At 44.4% G+C, this 27,911-nt stretch overlaps 1 protein-coding gene across 1 annotated transcript in view; it reads right to left on the reverse strand.

Moving 5' to 3' along the window:
* LOC106602365 (lipopolysaccharide-responsive and beige-like anchor protein) overlaps positions 1-27,911 on the reverse strand; it is a 333,282-nt gene that overhangs the window by 246,946 nt on the left and 58,425 nt on the right. The window contains 17 exon segments of the mRNA XM_082974174.1: positions 1-127; positions 372-2,087; positions 8,454-8,646; positions 9,608-9,731; positions 12,198-12,279; positions 13,302-13,410; positions 15,480-15,572; positions 16,372-16,469; positions 17,442-17,504; positions 17,640-17,719; positions 18,253-18,421; positions 19,057-19,209; positions 19,687-19,795; positions 20,357-20,490; positions 23,402-23,599; positions 23,897-24,043; positions 24,751-24,870. The exon segment at positions 1-127 is cut by the window's left edge and continues 55 nt beyond it. Of these exon segments, the coding sequence (XP_082830300.1) occupies positions 1-127; positions 372-2,087; positions 8,454-8,646; positions 9,608-9,731; positions 12,198-12,279; positions 13,302-13,410; positions 15,480-15,572; positions 16,372-16,469; positions 17,442-17,504; positions 17,640-17,719; positions 18,253-18,421; positions 19,057-19,209; positions 19,687-19,795; positions 20,357-20,490; positions 23,402-23,599; positions 23,897-24,043; positions 24,751-24,870 (3,715 nt within the window).

A 27,911-nucleotide genomic window follows, 5' to 3' on the forward strand; every position in this document is an offset into this window, starting at 1 on the left:
GCTGGTGCATGTGAGACCAACGGAACTCTGGAATACGAAACATGGTGGAGCGAGCGGAGGAGCTGCTGCTCTCTCTGGCCTGGCCTCCTGAGGCACCGGCTGCAGCAGCGTCGCCCTGAGGAACTTCCTGTGGTACAGCACTCAAGACGGTTAGCAGCAGCATTAGCATTATATATATATATATATATATATATAAACAGGATTAGCTTTGGCTTTAGCATTAGCCATATAAATATAAACAGGATTAGCTTTAGCCATATAGCCATACCCACGTACATACTGTACATTATAAAGCACTTATCGTGAAATACACAATATACATGTAAATACATGTTAAGACCAGTAAATAGATGAAAGCAGTGATGACATACAGGTGTTGAGGTCTCCTTTAGCTCCAATCTCTCTGTGTCTGAGGCCACACTGGACACATCCAGCCTGGCAATGTGGATCTCTTTGGTCTTGGTGGCAGAGCCAGGGCCCTCTGCTGCACTGTCTTTCCCTGCCTCCACAGCAGTAGCAGAGGCTACCTTCGGAGAGGTATCAGTCCTGGTGCTGGGGGCCTCTGTGGCCCCTGAGGCCTGTGGGGCTTCTGGCTGGATCGCCTTGGTGCTGGGGGCCTCTGTTGGTGCTACAGCCTGTGAGGTGTCAGATTTAGAGACAGTGGCCCCTACTGCTGCTGGTGTTGGTAGTATAGCCTCCAGGGCTGTAGGGGGCGATGTTGTGGACTCTAAAGGCTGCTGTGCTGGCCCTGTGTTGGTGGGGAGGGTGCCTGGTGCAGACGGGTCAAGGTCAATCTCCTCCATTTGAGGGGGTTGGGTCTGACTCTCCTCAGGAACAGAAGCAGGTGGTGTCTCTTGACTTTCTACTGCTGACTTTGTGACCTCAGCAACACTCTCCTCTTCCTTCTTCTTTTCAGTTTTAACCTCCTCCGTCTTGATCTCCTCTGCATTAACCTCTTCCATCTTCTCCTCCTCAACTACAACCTCCTCCGTCTTGATCTCCTCTGCATTAACCTCTTCCATCTTCTCCTCCTCAACTACAACCTCCTCTGTCTTCACCTCCTCTGTCTTCACCTCCTCTGTCTTCACCTCCTCTGTCTTCACCTCCTCTGTCTTCACCTCCTCTGTCTCCTTTTCTTGCTCCTCTCCACCAGCGGCAGAGACAAAAGAGGATTCCTCCATGCTGTCGTCGGTGGAGCTGGGTCGGACCTGGTCACTGACTGACTGGACAGATGCCCCGACTGCTGACCCCTCCGCCACGCTGCCCTTCTGGCAAGCCGAGACCGCAGCAGAGACCTGTTCCTCCGGTTGCTTTGCCAGTTCCGGTTCCTTGGGTTCATTCAGGGAATCTTCAGACATAAGAACGTTGGCGTCTTTGTAGCTGTGCGTTTCTGACCCCTTCTCTCCATCCGTTTGAGGTCTTACTACTTTGTCAGTATCAGATGTTTTAGCACCGTCGCTTGTTTCTGTTTTAGCCACCTTCGCGACATCAGTTCCTGGCTTGGTCGCTTCGTCTGTTTCAGCTGTGCTAGATGCTGCAGCATCATCAGTCTTGTCTGTGGCGGTCTCAGTCTCAGCCATGGCCTCAACGGTCTTACTGCTGACTTTATCCTCAGTAAGTTTAGCTTCAGTCTCCTGTGTAGTAGCTTCAGGTCTGTCACCAGCACCTCCTCTCTGATCCTCAGAGATCTGATTCTGGACCTGCTGTAGTTCCTCTTTCTCCTCTTCTTCAGCTCTGGCCAGCATGTTGGACACAGTTATGGGTGCTTGACCCCTCTGACTTCTATCTCCTTCTCTCTCTGGAGGGCTGGGGGTGGAGGCAGATGCTGTTGAGGTTGCTGAGGGAGGGGTAGTGTTGGGGGACTCCTGGTTCTGGGACACCCCCTCTGGGTCAATGGTGAGCTCGATCACGGTGGAGGGGGCAGTCTCCTCCCCCTGATCCCTGTTGGTCCGGAGCTGGCCCAGAATCTCAGAGTCTCGGCTGGCCCCGGAAATGGTCCGGATACCAGCCGCATCGCCCTCGGAGCCCAGTCTCTGGTACTGACGGAACATACGGGCCAGGTTCTCCTTGTGCTGCTCAAAGGTCACCTGCAAACATAAACAAACAAAGCAAAGTGTTAGTTTCGTTTGACAGGCTCCACGTGGGGCCAACAACAAACTTTAGACCAGATTTTAGCTACATAGATAATAGATTTTTTACATTTTAGTCATTTAGCAGACGCTCTTATCCAGAGCGACTTACAGGAGCAATTTGGGTTAAGTGCCTTACTCAAGGGCACGTCGATAGATTTTTCACTTAGTCGGCTCGGGGAGTCGAACCAGTGACCTTCCGGGTTACTGGCCCAATGCTCTTAACCGCTAGGCTACCTGCCGCCCCCAATGACTGAGGGTCAGTGACATGTCCAGAGTATCATCGCTTCACCATCTGGGAGTCTATAGAGAACAATTATCTGCTGTGGCATTTGAGGAAGAGACCGTCACCCATCCATGTTAGCAGTCATAGATTAGTTAGTAGATACTGTAAAGTGTGTGTCTGCCAGTTGAACAGCGTTCGTGTCTGTGTGTCATCGGCAAATCATCCCTCTCCTAATTTAAGACCCTGCATTAATCACTGTGGCTCTGAGGACAGAAAGTCAAAGGGGAGTAAAGAGGGAGAAAATACATCCAAACTAGATCATCTACACTGCTTTTAACTAAGAACATTTAGAGAGAGAGACAGAGAGAGAATGCCTGACTATTTGTAATTAATTAGGCGTTAGTCATTAATGTTCTAAATTAGATGGCTACAAGGCTGGTCATTACTCTTCTGGTACTGGGTTGGCTGGGATTGTTAATCCATATCTGTTTTCTCAGAGTAGAAATGTAAAGAGGCCTTTCTAAACGCACCGATAGTAAAGGCCTTTTCTCTCCGGTTTAACGATCACAGTCTAGTGACTTAGCCTTCTCCTCCCCCCCATTAGTTTCTGCTTCATTTGACATTTAGCATTTTTTACCAATTAAAAACATCCTGCATTGCATTCAAAGTAGAGCAGTGTGACCATATGGAAACTACACTGGAGTGGTTAGTCAGTGGAATAACGTCACACTGCGATGCAGTACATTAAAATGATGCATGTTGGCCTTAAATGGGTTTCTATAAAGATTGAATTACCATTAGAATGGGAGTACTGTATTTGAAACGGTGGTTAGCGTAGAGCTACAATAAGAGACCAGCAGCACTGGGTGGCCAAGGCATCAGTTTAGCCAATCTGGTCTAATTTAATTCTAGTCCACATCTTGGTTAGGGGTATGGAATATTTTTATGGTAGTGTAGGAAAACAGTGCAGGCTATTCTAACCTGACAGCTATTAGCTGGACGCGCTGTCTGTAGCCAAATCACAGAGCTGCAAATCGACCTTACAAATTGCAATATAAACAAAAATAAATGACAAACTGAAAAAAAAATTGTTATCAAATTTCAATATCCCTCTAAACACCCCACCTGTAAACAAACTGTATTCTAATCCAGACATCTCATTTCAACTCAATATAATACAAACTGACATCACAATGCAGACCAATTTAAAATCTGAACGCAATGCAGGGTTTTGGCTGCAGTCCTCCATTCTTCTCTTAGTCCATTTAACAACTGTTCAGAGATCAGTTTGGGCCCCAGACCGCAGGCTGTGTGGTGTGAGGCTGGGTGGCTCACCACTGGTCCGGGGGAACCCCCTATAGCAGGTTAGGGCCTGGGAGTCCCATTGAGATCAATAGATAGGCGGCGACCACAAAACAATGGGGAAATGGGGAAAGCCAGCGCGGCTCTAATCCAATTAGCTAAATGCAATTCCTCCCTCCTCCCAAATCAATGTCGTCTGTCTCTGCCTGCACTGCCTGCCGCAGTCCTGCCTGGACGGAACTCTTCCTTTCACTCTGTTTTTCTCCCTCTCCCTTTATCTTGTTCTCCCTTTCTCTCTCTCTCTCCTTCCCTGGATCATTTTCCCCTGATGATGTGAAGCAGGAATCCGAGCAGAGCACTGACTGGTGATGTCTTTGGGAACCAAAAGGGAGTCCATTAAGACCACATGGTGAAGGACAGCCAGACAGTTACATTGTCCTCCTATAGCTCACACAGTTGGGTTCCCAAGCTATGGGACAGGGTCCACAGGTGGGCCACCAGACAGTTCTAAGTAGGACCAGATACAGGTTCATTTAGGGAAACTAAGGTAATACGTAGATATCCCAATAACTCCCACTGCTCAGCTTCAGCACTGTGGAACTTCTATACAACACACACTAGGCCTACAGTTTACCCTATGAGAAGTCCTGTACACCGTCATTTGTGTGTGTGTGTGTGTGTGTGTGTGTGTGTGTGTGTGTGTGTGTGTGTGTATCCGTGTATGTGAGCAGCCCTGGTCAATGTTCTGCATGTCCTGTACTTCCATCTCCTTTGTGGAGTTGTCGATGTGTCCATCTCAGCATTAAGGCTGAACAATAGAGAGAGAGAGTCTAGAAGCTACATCTCAACATGCTGTGGCTCAGTACTGGGAGGCTTTGTACTGTGGATCCATACTCCCTTGTGTCTTGTGAACTGCTGCTAGTAGAGAACTAGCATCCACATTAGAGTAAACACACCGTTTGTAATGTGTACAAGCTGCTATTGATCTAATACAAGGCTACAAATAGACATGATTCAAATAGGACTATATCTGAAAGCCCCATCTGGTTTCTTCTGCTTTACAAGCACACCTGCACTAATGTCGCTTTATCGGTTTATGTCTGATGCCATCATTTCCACAAGGTGGATACTAGAGAGAAGCTGACTGTTGAAGCTAGAAGGGTATGGAGTCCTTCACACACTGATGACCGTTTCAGAAATCTTCCACAAATCCAACTCATTTGTGTGCAGAGCTGGGAGAAAGGCATCGTGTGTGTGTGTGTGTGTGTGTGTGTGTGTGGTGTCAGCAGGCCCACCTGCAGAAACATCTGCCTGGTCTGCTCACACTGCGGCACAAAGCCTGCTGCTGCTCTGGCTCAGATAAAGGACACACACATTTGTGTACACACATGGGCGCGCACACAGACACTAACATATATGTTCATTCATACAGAAAAGGTGTGCATTCATCATACTTTTCATACACATGTGCACTCACCCCACACAACCAACAGTTACACACAGGCGTGACCTTTGACTGCAAACACACACACACAGGATATGCCAGACAGTCATACATGTTCAATTGCAACTATAGTCCCCCAGCAGGTCCCAGTGATCCAATCACATCATTTCATATTACCCCAGGTGACCATTCAGGAGTCTGCAGCAGACTATATCCAGGGAGATCTGGAAGCCACCTGAACTGGTCATCTAGACTAGTGCTGCTTTAGCTCAGTCTGGGCAGGCAAGGAAAGATGGAAGCCATTTCTGAAAATCTCCCTCTATGGCCCTCTCTCTCACCCTCTGGCCATGTTAAATATACTGTAGTACAGATAACCAACTACTGTAAATATTGATGCAGGATGAAAACTCTGTCTTTTCCACCACTGATGTGTACAGGTTTGGTTATTATGATTAAAAAGAGGCTATAAGTGAATGTTTAATATCACCTTATTTATCCAGAATTCTGGATTTGAAAAGAGCAGGAAGACTACATTAGGCAGAGGTCATGTAATTATGTAGGTAATATATCAGTGATACAGGATTCAGTGTTCATGTAATAACAAATCATGACTTAAAAACACAACGTTATTTTTGTGGGAAATGTATAAATGAATTTATGTGATTCTCATAAAAATTCACATAAGAACAGAGGCACTTCTTTTCAACTGCATAATGTACACAATGTGTTCCAAATTGCATATAAATAATGAACTGGATAGAGGCTTAGGTGCATAGGAGAAGGTGTGTGCATCCAGTATGTAGATATTTCTGAATGTGTGTCTGTATTTATCGGGATGCTCCCGGTGGGCTGGTTAAATTGATGAGGTCTTGTTTCTCTGATTGTTGAGGTGCAGCTAAGGATGAATATTCAATGTGTTCAGAATAGGCTTTCTCGAAACCTCAGAGCGAAGGAGGAGACAATGTGTGTGGGTAGAGGGAGAGAGTGGTGTACACACACACACACACACACACACACACACACACCCTGCAGCCGTGGGAGGAGAGAGCAACAGTGACAAACAGCTCTGGTGCTACAGAGGTGGCAGGAAATCTATCAAACTGGACAATAAAATTGCAATTGAGTTTCTCCAGCTTTTTTTTATTTTATAGCAAATGCATGTATCTGGATGGCTAGTGCCCGCCGCACCTACCCAATTCAAAGACTGCATGGGACTCTGTGTGTGTGTGTGTGTGTGTGTGTGTGTGTGTGTGTGTGTGTGTGTGTGTGTGTGTGTGTGTGTGTGTGTGTGTGTGTGTGTGTGTGTGTGTGTGTGTGTGGTGTGTGTGGTGTGTGTGTGTGTGTGTGTGGTGTGTGTGGTGTGTGGTGTGTGTGTGTGTGTGTGGTGTGTGTGGTGTGTGTGTGGAGCTGTTTTTAGATTAGTGCTGGGACACTGTAAACAGAGCTAGGCAGCAAGAGCATTAATCTTGTGCAATTATAGGAAAAGGGCAATTACCATCTGTCCAGTACTGAAGAGAATGATCAATTCCTCTACTCACTCGCACAGCGGCTGGTATGGCAGTGTAGTAAAGTGAAAGTACAGAACAGCGTGTGATTGTGGCCATGTGAAAACGTGCTACATTAATACGCTCGGGGCGACACACAACCCTAAATACACAAGGTGTTATTTACAAATAAACAGTCACTTTGGGTTTGTTTTGTACTGCACAGGACTGATGTCAATTGGACAAGCCTAGGACTTTTAACATGCGTCTTCGCATCCGCTCCCAGCTAATTTAAAAGGGTAATGTTTCTGCAAAACTATTCTTTAATATACAATATATCAATAAATATGTGAAGAATCATTCATGGTGTGCTTTCATGGAAATAAAGTACATTTTTTAAAGGTCTCGTGAATAAGTAAGACGCTGTGTATTTACTGCTACAGTCTACGGTGTAGAAAGCAATATTCGCGATTTGATGTTTAAGCTTGTGTAAAACTCTGAAGTGAAATAGTCCCAGTCGTTTGTCTATGAACAGTTTTAGTACAAAATTACATCACAAAAAGGAAATTACTGAAAAATGACTGTCACGATAAGCCACTTAAAGTCCAAGGCAAAAATGCAGAAACGGCAGCAGAATAATTTGGAACAGTCTAGCCAGAATTGGCGGTGATGTCATTTTGTAGCTTTCTTTGTTTTTTTCCCCCCACATCTCCACAACTACATATTTACTCAGCACTGTCCTTAGCAATGATATGAGAAATCCTTCAGTCAGATATGATAGTGGATACACAAAGTTATTTTTTCGCTTACAACCTTTAGGTTGGATACACACGGACTGGGTTGAGGTTGGGTACGTAAATGTTGAGGTCGAGAGCTTTTGGTCTAGCAAATACTGTGCAACCAAGCCAGTCCTGAGGAGAGAGACGGAGCCAAATGGTGTAACTGTGCCCCCTAGTGGCCTTTATCCATCCCTACATCCTCAGAACTCCATAGACATCCACCTCAACACAAAAACTAGCCTAGTTTCCCTCCACCAACCTCCAATCTGCCAAGCTTTATAAACCACCCACACCACAATCCGACGCCGACCAAATTACTTCACTGCCTTGGAACCTGGCTCCGTAATCCAATATCAACAATTCATTTTTAAACAGCCTTTTTTAAATTGAGTTTCTGAAATAAGAAGAGCCGGTAGTTTATGTTTAACTAAAGAGTGGGAAACTCAATACATAAATAAACGACTAGAAGGGATGGAAGAGGGGAAAAAAAGTGATTCCATTAAGCCAGCACACTGCCGTTTTCACATCATAATCAGCACAAGATTTCCACCAGGCTGGATCTGATGGGCACCGAGAGAGAGGCACTTCTCTGTTAGTCAGTCACTATTCATCTATGAGTGAGTGGGTCATTGAGGCTAGGAGGGATCTTTGGACATTTCCTCTGAGACTGTTATTATTGTCAGGATCCAACTTAAACAAGGAAGCCCCTGACTGGTTGGATAGAGACTTGAGATAGACCTTGATGGCTGAGCGTCCTGGAGAAGCTGAGGTAGGAGAAAGGGCAGCGAGGTGAGTGGAGTCTAATTTCAGAGTGCTAAAGAAAGAGAGAGAAAGTAAGAGGAGAGCGAATGAGAGCGGGGGAGAGTGTGTGTGTGTGTGTGTGTGTGTGTGTGTGTGTGTGTGTGTTGTTCACAAAATAATGAAAAAGAGAAAAGGACGTAGCTAAAAAGAGAAGAGAGAACAGATTGGAAGAGCAAGAGAAAGAGTTGGCAATCCACAGAGACGTATAGAAACCCATCCAGAAGCCCTGCGTCTCTCCGTGAGACAGAGTTTGGTTGACCGTCTGACGGGGTTAATGAGCTCTCTGACCTTGGAGTGGGTGATGGACAGGGTGTCCACCCACACGCGCCAGCCGCCCCACTCGTACTTGATGGCGTGGTAGAGCAGGATGCGGAAGATGGCGTACACCATCTCAGTGACCTTCTGCTCCTCGCTGCTCTTGGGGTTGATGAAGGACAGAGAGAGCATCCAATCCTGCCACACCGAGCACTGCAGCAGGCTCCTGACAGACACACACAAACACACACAGATATGAGCGCTCCGAAGACTCGGTACTGTATGTGCGTGCATACACACAAACATTTGAAAACAATTCTACATACACAGCACACTCATGTAGTGTACACATGATCACACAGCTTCAAAACATCCTGTACTCTGAGCATACGAAGGACAAAGCTTGTTGGCCTCACTGCAGTGAAGCCCCAGCATGGCGCCAGCATGAGGAACTGGGAGATGTAATCGGACAGGGGATGTATGCCAGGATTACACGTACTGAACTCAACCAGAGGGCTGTACTGAAGTGATATTGGTGCAGACCTGGGTTCAAATAGTATTTGTTTCCTTTCAAATACTCCCTAGAGTGGATTGATTGAGCTTGATTGAGGTTGCCTGGCGCAACTGAACCAATGGAATAGTCGCAAAACTGCAAAGCTCCGCCCACCTGGCACTCCAGGCGGGCTCAAGCAAAGCCTCAAAGTATTTGAATGATTTCAAATTCTATTTGAACCCAGTTCTTGTTTAGTGGTAGTCTATTGTAGTGTAGTCCACTCCAGGGCTGAGTCGTTCCTTACCTCCTGTTATCTTTGCTGTTATTCAACAGTTTGATCATGTCTGACAGGAAGACCCTGTCGTAGTGTACTATGTAGTGTACTAGAATGTGGTGTACTTGGTAGTATACTCCAGGGCTGAGTCGTTCCTTACCTCCTGTTATCTTTGCTGTTATTCAACAGTTTGATCATGTCTGACAGGAAGACCCTGTCGTAGTGTACTATGTAGTGTACTAGAATGTGGTGTACTTGGTAGTATACTCCAGGGCTGAGTCGTTCCTTACCTCCTGTTATCTTTGCTGTTATTCAACAGTTTGATCATGTCTGACAGGAAGACCCTGTCGTAGTGTACTATGTAGTGTACTAGAATGTGGTGTACTTGGTAGTATACTCCAGGGCTGAGACGTTCCTTACCTCCTGTTATCTTTGCTGTTATTGAACAGTTTGATCATGTCTGACAGGAAGACCCTGCGCACCTCCATGCTCTCTGGGGAGAGGGGAGAGTTCTTCAGCAGGGCAGCGATCACCTTCAGGACCTCTGTCAAAACACAGGAAAACACGTTCTGTTAATGCCCCGTTACAGTGTCTGACATGGTTTAGTACACACAGACGCCCTACTTTCCCTGCAGGGTTTCTGACTCGGGTCGTACAGAACAGACGGTCAGCAGAGGAATGCAGAGAGCAGACTGTTGTCTGTCATAGTAGCATATCTTCATTAAAATAAGGAGTTTTTAACACTGATTCACCAAATAAGAAGTGATTAAGCAAGGGACAGAATCTGAGAATTCATTTAAATAAATGAATCAATTTAAATAAATTAGGATTGTTTGAAAGTAGTATGAAAATAGTGACATGCTACAATACTGATTTTAAAACATTTAAAAATATCCTAATATTGATACTGAATAATACCATTTTACTCCCTAAGAGTGATTCAAATTGTATATCCTCAATAGCAAAAAAAAAGAAGGGATTTTTGAACACACTTTCCATGAAACAAATCAACTGCAGAGGGAGTAAGAGTCAGACCACAGTTCAACAACACAAATCAGACAATTCATCTCAACATGTGTGAATCATTGTGTCACAAGCCATCTTGGTTTGACTGTCAGCAGACACCTCAACATCTATGTGGTGGAAACGATCAAACAAACTTTGCTATTGTTTCAACTCAGAGATGTGTGTCTGTGTGTGTGTGTGTTTGTTTGTGTACCACGCCTGCCAAAGTCCTCCGCAGGCTTCCTGGAACCCTTTCTTTGGTTAACCTAAAGAGACTGGCTGTTTAGATGAATTATATAGACTATGTCAGTGTCCATTTAGCTTGAGTCAGGAAGGGGGGGTTATGATTTCACTTTGTCGTCTTGGACCTTGGTGGTAACCGATGGTAACCAACAAGGACCCCTCCGCAGCCCAGACGTTTATGTTGTTTCTATACGCCTTAGTCAATCAAATTATGAATCACTGAACTCTCACTGCCAGAAAATGACCTCTGCATGTTACTGGGGGATGGAGTCTTTTTCCCCCCATTTGGTCTTGGGTTCTTTCCATGGAGTTAATTTAAGGGAAACGGTACTTCCTTAGTTTGTTTGATTCGCTCTGACGTTACTAAAGACTGCAATCAGGCCCATTTTGAGGCTTCAGAGCAGATAACATCAAGAAGAGAACGCAGGCAGCTACAGTAAAGGAGAAACAGACTTCATGGTGCTCCCATGGCTCAGAACTCCCATAAAGTGGGTTCAGTTCACATGCAAAAAGCACATAGGACTGTCTCTATGTATTTTCCGCAGCACACGACTGGATGCCTTTACCACAATAAAGGGCCTATGCTAATCAATGTGTGACTATGAGATGTGTAGCACACACACAAAATGGCGCTTAATTGTACGATTAGAGCAAGGTTAAAGTAAACCTCGATTGTGATTTCAGCCTGACTCAGTTTTTTCCCCCCCTCCCCGCCACAGCTGGGGAAGTTGATTCTCCCACATATGAAAAGGTTTTGAGAGCTGGCATGTGAAATTAGAGGTAAGTAATGGTCTGAAAATACTAGACTAGGACAGGATGAGACAAGTACATTGATCAAAGCAATGCGGTTGCTATGAGCTTGTACCGTTGCATCATACAGAAACTAAGCATGAACGTTTTCCCTCTTAATGAGGCATGTATATAGAAATATGCCACCGGTAGTAAAGGGAAATAGCTACATCTCTGGGAGTATTACTTTAAATTACTGTATGTGTACATTATCAGAATATTAAAAAGATAAACATCAAATGAGAACCCCTTTGCAGAAGACAGGGTCATAATTCAAACATAATTTTAAAATGTTTCTAATTGCCAAGAAAAAAACGTAAAATGGTCTGTGAGATACATTTTGAACTATAAATTCCTGTTCCTCTAAACTCTTATTAAAAATACCGCATAATGCAATAGTATATCAACTTGATGAAATATTAAGTTTCCATGTAAGCTTTTTGCATCATTTCCCAGATGGACCAAATACCTACTTTTGAAAAATGACAGTTGAGTTTCAAAACTAGGAAAAGGCTTCTTATTAGCATTATGTATAATGCCACAGGGCCTGGTGTTGACTTCATGAGGTCTTTAACGATGCACTTATTTTATTCAGTAAAACTGATATTTCACAACTTTAATTTGCTGTGAAACATACATTTTTTAAATATACTGTCACAATACAATTTCATTAAGTAGGTTTTTTTCTCTCAATAGCTAATCTTTTTAATAATTCTTTCAAAAAAATGATTGACTTAAAAATGTACCAGCTGAATCTTATAGCCCAACACGACCACCATTAGTCTAATCATATATAATCACATACCGTTTGAGTAGTATAGTTTTGTAGCCTCAATTTATGCTCCACATTTGTTGGCCAGTATATAACACTGGCACTGGCCGTAAGGGAGAGGAGGCTCTCTATGTCTGGTCAAGCATGCAGCGGTAGGTAAAGGTGATTTATTTAGCGGTGGGGTGCCGAGGGGTGACTCACGCGGGTTGACAATCTTCACATTGGAGTCGGGGTCCGGATGCTGTTTATGGATCACTTGAGTGCAGATCTGCTCGGTCAGGATCTGCAGAGAAGGAGAGAGAGAAAGAAGAGACGCAGGGAGAAAAGAAAAGGAGAGGGAGAAATAGAGGAGAGACATAAATACTTTTATGTGAATCTATAGCTCATAGTAACAGCACCAAGAAGTACATGAGTTCCACATTGCAATTCCAGAGTCACACGTATTCAGTTCAACCACGATCTGCACAGAAAAGGGAGAAATAAGATTTACATAAATACTTTTCTGCATCTATAGCTCATACTAACAGCACCAGGGAAGAGGTACACTGAGCCATACAGAAATCCACATATTTTCGTATGTGTTCACCAAGTCTTTACAGAAGAAATAGGTAACAAGAATCAGTGCCGAATCGAAAAGACGCCAATATCTCACAGTAACAGCAGAGGAGGAATACATGAAATTCCCCCAGTGTCTCTTGACAATCCCATATATTTCTGTGTGTCAAAATGTGTCATTTACAGGGTCAGACACAACAAGTCCATGATTCCTGTGGAGTTGAATATTGTGTGCATTAATGGCCATTATAGTGTGCAATTATGCCATTATAACATAGATACATTAACACAAATGACCATCATTTGAGTTAAGGTATTACCAATTGGTAATAATAGAACGGCATGCTTCAAAATAGACTGCAATGTTTTCAGAAGGGATAAGCTATTTAGGTCCAGACAGAAGGAGAATCGCTAGAGCTGACGCTAGCCACAGGAAAACTAGAGTTTAACTACACGTTCTATACAACTTAATCAAACAAACTATAAAAGCATTAAATAATTCAGAAAACACACTTCTAATCTAAATAATGTGTACTCAGAAATAATTCATGTGTAATCAATGCATGTATAATTGAACTAATACAGTGATGGAAATCATCAGCCAATGCAAATACAAAATGGAGGGCAGTTAGTATTAGGATTTATGGGGGAGGCAAAGAGAAAATAGCTTCGTATGTCAACTAGTACATTTTCTTATAGACGCTCCTACACATACACGGCAAGGAAGAGACGAGAGAGGGACTAACTGACCTCGAAGAGCACGTTGTAGGTTGTCATGCTGAACTGGTTGGAGTGGAGCATCAGTCGCTCGTTGAGCAGGGAGAAGAGGCCGTGACCCAGCATGACCTCTGACTTCCTCCTGGAACAAAGGTCAAGGGTCAAATGGTCAGTGAGTATCCATTGACATTTGGTACCAGCGCATTGATCACTGTATCCACACAGTGTATCAGCGTATCGTGTTGCACTTAATTACATGCAAACATTTTAACTAGACAGTTAACTATAAATTCACAAAAGCGTTTCTTGGCACCATTGTATAGTATAGCACGCAATGTTTCCAAAATGGTGGGCAGTACATATTCCATTTTGGGTTGTCGGTCAAGGACTGGTTGAGGACCGACAAGGAAAATTCCTGAAGCCATAGGGTGAGTCACGGACTATGAATGTTTGTGAACCACCGCTTGTGTAAGCTTAGCAGTGCTTCAGAACACAGTTGAACACAGTTGAAAGACATGAAAAAAGCACCCCTGCAGAGGTCTGTCAGGACCCTTCAAAGACATGTATCCCTCAGAGCTTTCATCTCCGAGTACCATTCATCTGTACATATTCTGGGATGATAAAGCTAGTATAGTCAGACAGCAAAGAGTCTGACTGTCTAAGACTTTTTCACTAAGGCCCCCCTTCCAGCATTAGGGAACATCCTCTAAACATGCACGCATGCCCCACGTCTATTTCTAAGGGCACAAGCACTGTTTATGACAAACTGTTCCGTCACCTCTTGTAGGCGGAGAGAAAATGTTGCAAACTTAAAGCGTATTTCCTGCAATTTTACTCTTTTTTTTGTTTTCATGGGGTGCAGAGCAAATGTTGCAGTTTTAAAGCATGCCTAATGTGTATTCATGTGATATTTTTGTGACTCAAACATTACAACAAAATCTAAGGGCTAAAAAAAACAAAAAAATGTTAGCTGACATCGGCTAGTTGACAAATTGTAAATAGCTCTCTAAGGTCTGCAGTGACTGACATGACAAGAGGAACTGCTGATGCACTACCCAATATGTCACCTTGTGCATTCTACTATAGAACTTTCAAGAGTAAGTTTAGTAAGGGGGGGGTCCAATGAGACTGGGGATGAGGCTGGGGATGAGGCTGGGGATGGGGCTGGGGCTGGGATGGGGCTGGGGCTGGGGATGGGGATGGGGATGGGACTGGGGATGGGACTGGGGATGGGACTGGGGATGGGACTGGGGATGGGACTGGGGATGAGGCTGGGGATGAGGCTGGGGATGAGGCTGGGGATGGGACTGGGGATGAGGCTGGGGATGGGACTGGGGATGGGACTGGGGATGGGACTGGGGATGGGACTGGGGATGGGACTGGGGATGGGACTGGGGATGGGACTGGGGATGGGACTGGGGATGGGACTGGGGATGGGACTGGGGATGGGACTGGGGATGAGACTGGGGATGAGACTGGGGATGAGACTGGGGATGAGACTGGGGATGGGACTGGGGATGGGACTGGGGATGGGGCTGGGGATGGGACTGGGGATGAGGCTGGGGATGAGGCTGGGGATGAGGCTGGGGATGAGGCTGGGGATGAGGCTGGGGAATAAGCACTACCACTGATCAAAAGTTTGGGAGATGAAAAAGGAATCAGTAGAATTGGAAATATAGCCTCAGAGACCTGCACTGTATTTCATCCTGGGTTGTTTTCTTTCGACTCTGACATCTTATTCGCTGAACCAAAGGAGGATTACGAGTGGCTAATTTGTTAACTAAAACACTTCTACACAACTAGAGGCAATTTACTCTCCAGAGAGAGAGAAATAGAAAGGGCTTTAATACCAGCTATTCATTTTACTACAGTACGCAGGCTGAACGAGGATTAGATATCGACCTCCACCTGAATGAGACCCTTTTCTCTGTAGATACTCATCTCCGTGATGGGATTTGGCTCTTAGAAATATACAACTGAGGAGAGGCCATTTTGAATTGAAAACCCTTTTGGCTGCCTAAAGGTAAATTACTATAGAATAGGAATAATTACATCAATGACTGAGTCCTCCTTTAATCTGGAACAAATATACTTTTAAATGTCCAAGGCAGAATTGAGTGCTTTTGTGTGACCAAGCGCACAGACAATTGTTAATAATATCCTACAGACAAGAGTACAAGGTAAGTGACAGCAACATATTAGAGTTCTTACTTAGCGGGCAAGTGTCGGAGGAAGTAGCCCAAGACTTTGAGTGCCTGAACTCTGATTCCTTCACTGTTGGAAGCCAGCAGCTTGTAAATGGCCCTGTACAGAAACAAAGAAAAACACATGAATAACAAATGTCACATATTTAAGCAAATTTAAACAGTATCTCAAATTATAAAACCTAAAACATTTACAGAATCACTTCATGACAGATTATATCTGCTTTGTGAACCTACTATACAGTTGTATAGGACACCTACTTTGGTCGTAAAATAGAGGCGGTTGGAGCCTTTATGAGTGCCTAGTAAAATGAGAAGGCACCCAAAATGTGCGTCAGACAAAGATTTTCAGAAGACTTTAAAATGGGCCTATATCAGACATCAGCCCAGACATGCATGGTTGATACACTACATTTAACCCTCTGTGACAGAGAATGCAAACAGGGTGACTAAATAAGCCAGATAAATCATGCGTGCCGTCGTCGCTGAATGTCAATAGTCCTGCAGATGAAGGATCAAATGAAGCCAGTAAACCTTCTTTATTGGCCTCAGTGTCATCTGGCTTCATTTTGGCTTCATGAAACACAAACAGAACCACAAGGGCACGTCTGAAATGGCACCCTAGTCCCTTTATAGCCTCCGGCTAAAAGTAGTGCACTATTATACAGGAAATAGGGTACCGTCTCCGGCACTACTTCGAAGGCACACACAAAGTAGGCTAACATCACAACGATCTTGTTCTCAGAGGCCGCAGGGCCTGCGGTGGAGTACGCGCCACCCGTTGCCATGGGAGATGACGTTATAGTTACAGTACCGTCATAGAAGTCAAATGACTAGAACGGGGCATTCCCATTGAAGTTCTACGATGGGTGGTGGGTCATTCTGTTCGTGAAGCTCACCGTACTCCGTTGCGCTGATCAAAGGCCTGCACCATGGAGCCGTGATGCTCCGACATCAGAGCCACCAGCAGCTGAAGCACATCCATTAGATTGTCGTCCTGGGAAAAGAAATAAAGTTGTACTGAATTGAATGAATCAGATGAGGGAGGAGGCCCTGTTGTTAGCATTATTAGCAGTATGATAAATAGTGTGTGCGCGCGCTAATGGGCTCGCAATTAGCATGGCCTTTCACTGCGGAGTCATGCAACCCAACGAGAGATGAATGGTGTGGCTAGTGGGTGTGCTGTTACACCATGTATCATCATGAAGCAGACACCAAAAGACACCCTACTGTACAGACACCCACATGGATGCAGAGTACCCACAAAACACAGGCATTGACCATGTAAGTGCAATAATTAATACTGTTTATTTTCGCACTAATTATTGATTAATTGGTGACACACAACATCAAAGATCAAACCAGTGCACCGTTTCCATCTTGATTAGTAATGGTCGCTACGGAAACAGATCATTAGTCATTGATAAGAAATGTTGATGGAATGAATAATTCATGGGAACAACACAATTATCTGATGAATGAACAATCCATAGAAGACTGCAGAACTCCTGAAGGAGAGCGGTTAATTCCCTTGTTCCTGCAGGGATTATTCCTGCTTGTTTTACAGCACCATTATTTCTCTATGCATCACTGCAGTGTAAACACAGAGGCTTCTGTGAGGGAGGGCTTGGTGAAACTTGGCAACGGTTAAAAAGAGCCCGGTCGTTTCCCCGGCCCAGTGTGATTGGTCTGTCTATCTATCTATAGCAGAGAGGAGAGAGGGTCTGGGAGGCCGGAGCTGTTGGCTTAGAGTGCCACCTAGTGGGCAGTTTTATACCTCAAAACTGTAAAGGCGCATCGAGTAAGGACGAACAGGAATTACTGGAGAGTGGTACTGCATGGTGGAGCTGCATACTCACAACACAAATGGGTTTTTTGCTGTTTTTTTTTTAAACAATAAAGTATCTATTGTATAAAAGTAGTGCAGTGTATGGGACATGATATTTTTGAATGATGTTGTAGTTGTAACCTCATGCATGGTGAGCAGGTAGTTGAGAATACTCTGAAGCTCATCTTCCTTCACTCCGTAATCCTGAAAATAGATCGTACAGAATATAAATCAAACTCTTCACCGATCATAGCTATTGTAGATTAACATAAGGTGTAAAAAAGTGAAATATATATATTATTTTGAATATCAAACGAGATTGTCACTATATACACTAACCTTCATTATGAGTTGTTTCACAAACAGCAGCAGAAAAGCTCTGAGAGAGTGGATCTCCTTCTGATTGGGTCTCGGACCGTCTACACACACAGTCACACACAGTCACACAACGACACACACACACACACACACACACACACACACACACACACACACACACACACACACACACACACACACACACACACACACACACACACACACACACACACACACACACACACACACACACACACACACACACACACACACAAAGTCATTAGAGAAGGTCTGTTGTCAAAAGGATGTTATTTAGGACGCGATGCAGAGTGCACAGCTGTAGGTAGACAATACAACATGTTTATTCTAGGTTTAGCAGACAACATAGAGGTACAAGAAGGACAGGAAAGCACATTCTGCAGGGGACACAAAGGACTGGATGATGTAGCCAGTTTCACACAGTAAAAGTAGCGTGCTGCTCAACTTCCATGGCAACACTACAGCAACACTGGTCTGGGGGAGGAGAGGTATCGGTCTGTCTCAGTGTGTGTAGAAAAGTGTGTGTTAGTGGAAATATGAAAGAGTGCGGTGTGTGTGTGTGTGTGTGTGGGGAGGCATGTGTGTGCTCTCTTACCGAGGCCCTTGGGCGTGACTCCGCTGCGGTCCTGGGGGTTGACGACCCAGTAGTAGTACTTGAGCGTGTGCATGACCTGCAGTACCGTGCCCACCCTGCGGATGGCGTTGTAGATGGTCACCGTGCTGATGAACTCGGTCGACAGGTAGGTGTACAACGCCAACTGCACCTGGGGGGGTGAATGCACGCGCATACACGTAAGGACACACACACTCAACTAACCGGTGCCCCCGCACATTGACTCAGTACCGGTACCCCCTGTATATAGCCTCGCTATTGTTATTTTACTGCTGCTCTTTAATTATTTGTTACTTGATATATTATTATTATTATTATTATTATCATTTTTATCTATTTTTGACTTAACACTTATTTTTCTTAACACTGCATTGTTAGTTTAGGGCTTGTAAGTAAGCATTTCACTGTAAGGTCTACACCTGTTGTATTCGGCGCATGTGACAAACAACATTTGATTTGACGTGAAAACCCCAGCTAGAGGTGAGGCAGAAATAAAATCCAATAGCCTAACCTACTGAACAGTGGGCTGTCTCTCTCATGTACGGGAGGAGAGATACAAGGACTAGAGATTGAAAGGATGATGGTGGGATGGACAGAGGTTGGTGGGTGGGTGTGTGTGTGTGTGTGCCTGTCTACACGTCACATGTGTCCGTGCATTCATGTGCCTTCCTGCTTGCACAACTGTGTCCTTGACTGTGATGTCACCGTGACTGTGTGTGTCACCGTGCGTGCGTCTACCTGCCTGCACATGTGTGTGTTCCTGTGCCAGTACCTCTCCTCTCTTACCTTGGCAGGGGCATGGATCCAGATGGCAGGGTTGAACAGGATGTGGTCACACAGCTGCTTGAGCAGCAGGACGCCGTTCTGCAGGTTGCTGAGGTAACGGGCGAAGGCCAGCACGATGTCCAGCACGGACCGAGTCACATGCACCTTGGAAGACTACAGAGGAGGGAGGAGGAAGGGAGGAAGGGATGGAGTAGAGGACACCCACAGAGAGAAAGGTGAATCAGGTTAACTCTCTGTCTAACAAGCCCACTGTCAGCTGTAACCTCTAAATGCAGCTAACGGGGGGGGGGGGGGAGCAATTAGGGCCTTAGATGTAAATAGACTTTTAGAGTCACCTATATATCTGGCCACACACACGCGGACACAATCAACAAGCTACCAGATGTAGGGGCGTTTAGCACTGGTCTCAGAACAGACAAATGCAGTATGGAATTGGAGGGCAGAGCACTGAGGCTGAAGGACAGACAGCTCAATATCTGCTCCTCTCTGATGTAATGGACAGAGTGCTGGGAAATCATATTATCCACCTTTCAATTTCAGCACAGAACAGCAATTAGGACAGGCGAGAGGAAGATTACAGAGTGTGAATGTGTCTCTGGCGAGGAGGGTGGTGTGTGTCACGTCTCTCACCTTCTCCAGAGTGTAACCGATGACCAGGAAGCCCTTGCAGGCCAGGACCTGCTCTTGCATAGCCACAGAGTTCTTCAGCAGCTCCATCACAAAGGACAGCAAGGTGCAACTGGGGGGAGGGAGAGTGGTTAGCTGCTGAGTAAGAGAGTGGTTAGCTGCTGAGTAAGAGAGTGGTTAGCTGCTGAGTAAGAGAGTGGTTAGCTGCTGAGTAAGAGAGTGGTTAGCTGCTGAGTAAGAGAGTGGTTAGCTGCTGAGTAAGACTTGCCCCATACAGAGTATATCCTATAGCTATTGTCTAAGATAATGAGGGTGTCACCATTCTACCATTCTACTGTGAGGACACAATCTATGCAACACCTTCCCCTTGAGGGCAGACCAAAGCCATGACTGAGAACATTACTCAAGGACTAGGGGCACTCATATTCACAACTGGTGTCCAGGTTTAGTGAGTAGGACAAGACAACATCACGCATGGTTGAATCCATTGAATTAACAAAACAACTTCTACTTAGTGAAAGCAAAATACTCGAGACTACAGGGCGAGTTCAAACACAGCCCCACCAACACAATGCACTTTCTCCCACATGGCTACGCACGGACGTGTACAGCATTTTTAAAAGAATTTAATAAAGTAAATCGATCGATGAATCAAAAGAGAGTAGTCCACTACCAGACAGAGGTGTCCAGTTCGTCGCTGGTGTGCTGGAGGTGATCCAGCTGTGCAAACAGGGGGAAGAGGACCGGCACTCCCCCGATGGAGTGGATGGCACTCTGGACCGAGTGGGTCACCACAGCCTTCACATCCTGAAGAAGGGAGGAATACATACACAAGGATCAGGGGTATAAATAGAGTGCACTACTTTTGAAGGGAGTAATACGGTAGAACCAGAACCCTATGGGAACCCTATGGACTGTAGACAACGGCTGGGTCTCGTCAGTCTGCTTCAGCTTTCGTCTCAGGTGGAAAACATTTCACATTTCTCCCTTGTACATCTGGTGTGGCGTTGAAAACACAGTGTAACTCCTCTGAACATCTGTCTCCTTTACAGCACTATTACACCTGTCGCTAACGGTGACCGGCTGAGTGGTGGGCGCGTTACCGTGACGATGAGTTAGTCTCTGAGGCAACATGGCTCAGGTGTCTAGTCTGTTTACCCTGATGAGGGTTTTGCTAAATGAGTTCTGTGGATAGAATAATTTCGACGTTTCTTACTGTCAGATCCCACAGTAGCTAAATGTGCTATAATGAGCAAGGCCCTTTTCCTCATGCGTTTACGGTTCTGTCTACCAACTAAACAAGCCATTAGTCATTGTGAACACATATGTAGAGGACACTAATCTACAGACACACGTCGATGAATGGAAGACTGACAATGTGCTAACAAATACTAAACATGTTGACCTAAATAGAGGGTGGGAATGAGGAATAATATAGGAAATTATTAGTCTATAGGCGATGGGGTCTGTGCGTGTGTGTGTGTGTGTACAAACATACCGGCCGAGCTGCCTCAGAAAGACAAAAGAGCTCATGCCTTGACTAAACGCGCTGTGAGGCTCAGTGACAAAACTCAATTACAGTGAGAGAGACAATAGGAGAATTCAAAGTAATTAAATAAAAAGGACAGCTGTGTGTGTGTGCGCGCGCGCTGCGCGCGCGCGTGTGCTGCCAAGGTCTTCCTAATGTGCATTTAATCAGGCCTGCAGACGACCTTCTGTGATAAAGAAAGTCAAAAATATGGATTTGAATGAGAGTTGGAGAGAAATACATTTCTGAAGCACTTTCATTACAGTACTTGTCATCTAGTTGTGGCTACCTAGAACTTACATGGTAACAAGTAGCCACTAGAACGTGCCAATTTACTTTACCTCGTAAATAAATTAACTCATCATCCTCAGTAACTTCAAGGTCAAATAAAGTATTGTATAATATAATAAAGTGCTTAAAGAAAACTCAGGAAACACCACCTTGGTTCAATATAGAAACAACTGGTAGGCAGATCTGTAATAGAACAGGGTAGTGTTCTGTTCCCAGCCTGCTAGCCAGCCAGGTGCAGTGTGCTTCATTCTCACCTCTATCTTAAAGGAACAATCCACCCAAAAACACTCATTCCTTTTATTTACAGTGTTAAATAACACGACTATGTGAGAACAATACTTTTTAGGAACAAATGTTTCATTTTAGTGTTATCATAAGGTTGGTAGCAACATGGAAAATCGTTGTGGAAGTCTGTTGTAGCTCAAGTTTACTGCAAAATCCACAATGCAATGCTCTCTATGGGCTGGCTGGATAGCTAGCTAGCAAACGTAGCTACACACAATAATACCAAACGCAAAATCAGAATGTGAAGTAGCTAGTTTGCTGTAAAATCCCCTAAACAAACTGCACTATCAATGTAGGAGACGACAACCTCACTATGTTCAACCTGCAGATCCATGTCAAATCAAATTCTGTTGGTCACATACACGTGTTTAGCAGATGTTATTGCGGGTGTAGCGAAATGCTTGTGTTTCTAGCTCCAACAGTGCAGTAATATCTAACAAGTAATATCTAACAATTTCACAACAATACACACAACTCTAAAGTAAAGGAATGGAATTAAGAATATATAAATGTTTGGACGAGCAATGTCAGATCGGCAGACTGAGATACAGTAGAACAGAATACAGTATGTACATAACAGATGAGGAATGCAAAATATGTAAACATTATTAAAGTGACTAGTGTTCCATTATTAAAGTGACTAGTGTTCCATTATTAAAGTGGCCAGTGATTCCATGTCTATGTATATGTGCCTCACAGAGTGGAGTCTGAAATTCGCAACGGCAGATATACTTTTGAGGAGATGGGAAACGTTTCCCATGCTACATCAATGGGCTACTCGGTGCATTCTGGGCATTTCTGGGAGTTGGATACGTTCCCAACCAGCAGACTGTCGTTGGATTCCCATCTCCTTTCTCTAATCTCTATGACAACAGCACCATGCAATGCACTCTGGACTAAAGAGGCAGGCAAATGGGAAAAATGTGCTAGACCCTCCATTAAATTACACATTTCTAGAGGTAGGAATATCACAGAAATATGATCAATGGCTCATTGGAGAGAAGACATCCTCCCGAATTAGGACATCGGCCAGTATTGAAATCTGACATGTATGACAGGCATTTTCGCGATCTAAAAGTCCTATTCCTATTAACTTCCAGTGTAGTGAGAGAGACTTTATCACGGTGCTATGTCATACGAGACAGATTTCTGATAGCTTGAATGGCAATAATGGCAATGAAATCATGAAATGACACAGGGAATCGATAGAACATCACTCAGAGATGCACAAAAACAATATAACATTCAAAATGGGTGAACTTTTCCTTTAATTAGAAGTAGATAGAGCCTGATGAAGGTGCTTCCTTATCTGTGTGAAGGTGTGTGTGTGTGTGTGTGTGTGAGTGTGTGTGTAACAAGCGGCTGAGGCACCTGAGTAGGGGATATGAATAACCTGCAGAAGTGCCATTAGTCAGGGTGGATTAATAACTTTTTTCAACATTGACTAGATTTCTAGCTTAGATGGTATACATTTTGGTGTAGTAGCACTGCCAAAAACCAAATTTCTATGCGTTTGTGTGTGTGTGTGTGTGTGTGTCTGTGTGTGTGTGTGTGTGTGTGTGTATGCGCACGTTTATGTCTGCGTCTGACGTGTGTGTGTGTGTGTGTCCGTACCTGCAGCATGAGAGCGTGTGGCGAGTGGACGAAGATGGAGGCGTTGTCCTTGGGGGAGGACTCCAGGCACAGCTGAGCGTCGGTGGCGTGGGGGTTGTAGGAGAAGGAGATGCAGGAGGACAGCTTGCCTTCGTACAGTAGGATCTTGTGGTGCTCAGCAAACATGAGGTCACTCTCAGCCTTGTACTTGAACGTGCCCTGAGAGAGACGGCAGAGAGGTCAAATCAATTAACAGGAAGGAGACTTGAGTGTGGCTTTCATTTATATTTTTCTGTTCGGTTTAAACCTTACACACTACTAGTGATAGTCTGTCGTGTATCTTGAAATAATCCATGATAGGAGAAAGGAGGAAGAGCCACAATCATTAATGTTTCACGTCAAACTGATGAGTGCAGACCTTTCTTGTTTGATCTATGGGGTATCCAAATGTCAGGGCGTTTTGGAATAGTGGGACTACTGAATACTGCATGATGACTGGGCTTTGCCTCTACCTACCTTGTAACCAGGCCCCAGCTGGTAGATGGCCAGGATCTGGGCTGCACTGAGGGCCTCGCCAAACAGATACACCGCCCCCATCTGACCACAGAACACACGGTTGGCGTCCGCCGTCTCTGACGAACCCAGGAAACACTTGTCGAAAGTCTGAAGGGAGGAAGGAAGGAAACAAGGAAGGAAACAGGGAAGGAGAATTGAACAAGCGTTAATAAAGATAACTATGACAACTCAAACAGCATGTCTGAGTGTGAATCAACACACCATCGGTATACAGATAACATACATTTCTATTCATCTGTTCCCTTCTGTATGTTTACTAGAGCATGTGTAAATAGGCAGGGGATGAGCTTAGCATTGTTATCGAGGAGGGAGAGATATCTCAATACCCCTGAGCACTCTGTCAGCTGAGACAGAGATTATATCAATCAATCAGAAAGAGTGGGGCCTGTGGGGAGGTGCTGTCCTCTTCAAACAACCTGTACTGCAGTAACAATGGTTCTCCGTGGTATATCAATCACAACATATACCATACGTCTTTGTGTGGAAACTTTTTTATGCAAAGCACAATGGTTGAAATTGAAGAGTTCTGGATGGACAGCTTCAAGGCTTTCTTGTTGATTGATTGATGACTTCAGAGAAATGTTTTGATTGATAACTGGCATCAAAATATACTTTTGGTTATACACATGCATAACAACTACTAACACAACTTCTAGGTTCAGCTACATTCCATTACACAGCATACATGGTTAAGAATGGTTGTGTGAGAGTTTTGTTTTCTGGTTACTACAGGAATAACATTATAAACAACCATGATCAGTATAGTATGGATTGATTGATTGATTGCTACTTACGTCGCTGGTGTTGACGAACCAGGTGATATCTCCGTAGGAGGCGAGCTCTCCATTGACGTAGCAGCTGATCTCACTGTTCTTCCAGCGGTTGTAGACATGAACGATGGTCACCATGTACCACTGAAACAACAACACACAACAACTTAACCACCATGGTCATCATGTACCACTGAAACAACAATCACCATGGCCACCATGTAACACTGAAAGACAAACAACAACTTAACCACCATGGTCACCATGTACCACTGAAACAACAACTTAACCACCATGGTCACCATGTACCACTGAAACAACAACTTAACCACCATGGTCACCATGTACCACTGAAAGACAAACAACAACTTAACCACCATGGTCACCATGTACCACTGAAACAACAACTTAACCACCATGGTCACCATGTACCACTGAAACAACAACTTAACCACCATGGTCACCATGTACCACTGAAACAACAACTTAACCACCATGGTCACCATGTACCACTGAAACAACAACTTAACCACCATGGTCACCATGTACCACTGAAAGACAAACAACAACTTAACCACCATGGTCACCATGTACCACTGAAACAACAACTTAACCACCATGGTCACCATGTACCACTGAAACAACAACTTAACCACCATGGTCACCATGTACCACTGAAACAACAACTTAACCACCACGGTCACCATGTACCACTGAAACAACAACTTAACCACCACGGTCACCATGTACCACTGAAACAACAACAACTTAACCACCACGGTCACCATGTACCACTGAAACAACAACTAAATCACCATGGTCACCATGTACCACTGAAAGACAAACAACAACGTAACCACCATGGTCACCATGTACCACTGAAAGACAAACAACAACAACGTAACCACCATGGTCACCATGTACCACTGAAACAACAACAACTTAACCACCATGGTCACCATGTACCCCTGAAACAACAACAACTTAACCACCATGGTCACCATGTACCACTGAAACAACAACAACTTAACCACCATGGTCACCATGTACCACTGAAACAACAACAACTTAACCACCATGGTCAACATGTACCACTGAAACAACAACTTAACCACCATGGTCACCATGTACCACTGAAACAACAACTTAACCACCATGGTCACCATGTACCACTGAAACAACAACTTAACCACCATGGTCAACATGTACCACTGAAACAACAACAACGTAACCACCATGGTCACCATGTACCACTGAAACAACAACTTAACCACCATGGTCACCATGTACCACTGAAACAACAACTTAACCACCACGGTCACCATGTACCACTGAAACAACAACAACGTAACCACCATGGTCACCATGTACCACTGAAACAACAACTTAACCACCATGGTCACCATGTACCACTGAAACAACAACTTAACCACCACGGTCACCATGTACCACTGAAACAACAACTTAACCACCACGGTCACCATGTACCACTGAAACAACAACAACTTAACCACCATGGTCACCATGTACCACTGAAACAACAACAACTTAACCACCATGGTCACCATGTACCACTGAAACAACAACAACTTAACCACCATGGTCACCATGTACCCCTGAAACAACAACAACTTAACCACCATGGTCACCATGTACCACTGAAACAACAACAACTTAACCACCATGGTCACCATGTACCACTGAAACAACAACAACTTAACCACCATGGTCACCATGTACCACTGAAACAACAACAACTTAACCACCATGGTCACCATGTACCACTGAAACAACAACAACTTAACCACCATGGTCACCATGTACCACTGAAACAACAACAACTTAACCACCATGGTCACCATGTACCACTGAAACAACAACAACTTAACCACCATGGTCACCATGTACCACTGAAACAACAACAACTTAACCACCATGGTCACCATGTACCACTGAAACAACAACAACTTAACCACCATGGTCACCATGTACCACTGAAACAACAACAACTTAACCACCATGGTCACCATGTACCACTGAAACAACAACAACTTAACCACCATGGTCACCATGTACCACTGAAACAACAACAACTTAACCACCATGGTCACCATGTACCACTGAAACAACAACAACTTAACCACCATGGTCAACATGTACCACTGAAACAACAACAACTTAACCACCATGGTCAACATGTACCACTGAAACAACAACAACTTAACCACCATGGTCACCATGTACCACTGAAACAACAACAACTTAACCACCATGGTCACCATGTACCACTGAAACAACAACAACTTAACCACCATGGTCACCATGTACCACTGAAACAACAACAACTTAACCACCATGGTCACCATGTACCACTGAAACAACACTACTTAACCACCATGGTCACCATGTACCACTGAAACAACAACAACTTAACCACCATGGTCAACATGTACCACTGAAACAACAACTTAACCACCATGTACCACTGAAACAACAACAACTTAACCACCATGGTCACCATGTACCACTGAAACAACAACAACTTAACCACCATGGTCACCATGTACCACTGAAACAACAACAACTTAACCACCATGGTCACCATGTACCACTGAAACAACAACAACTTAACCACCATGGTCACCATGTACCACTGAAACAACAACAACTTAACCACCATGGTCAACATGTACCACTGAAACAACAACAACTTAACCACCATGGTCACCATGTACCACTGAAACAACAACAACTTAACCACCATGGTCACCATGTACCACTGAAACAACAACTTAACCACCATGGTCACCATGTACCACTGAAACAACAACTTAACCACCATGGTCACCATGTACCACTGAAACAACAACAACTTAACCACCATGGTCACCATGTACCACTGAAACAACAACAACTTAACCACCATGGTCACCATGTACCACTGAAACAACAACAACTTAACCACCATGGTCACCATGTACCACTGAAACAACAACAACTTAACCACCATGGTCACCATGTACCACTGAAACAACAACAACTTAACCACCATGGTCACCATGTACCACTGAAACAACAACAACTTAACCACCATGGTCACCATGTACCACTGAAACAACAACAACTTAACCACCATGGTCAACATGTACCACTGAAACAACAACAACTTAACCACCATGGTCACC

This window comes from Salmo salar, chromosome 04 (genome assembly GCF_965601325.2).
Source record: "Salmo salar chromosome 04, fSalSal1, whole genome shotgun sequence".
Lineage (NCBI taxonomy): Eukaryota > Metazoa > Chordata > Actinopteri > Salmoniformes > Salmonidae > Salmo > Salmo salar.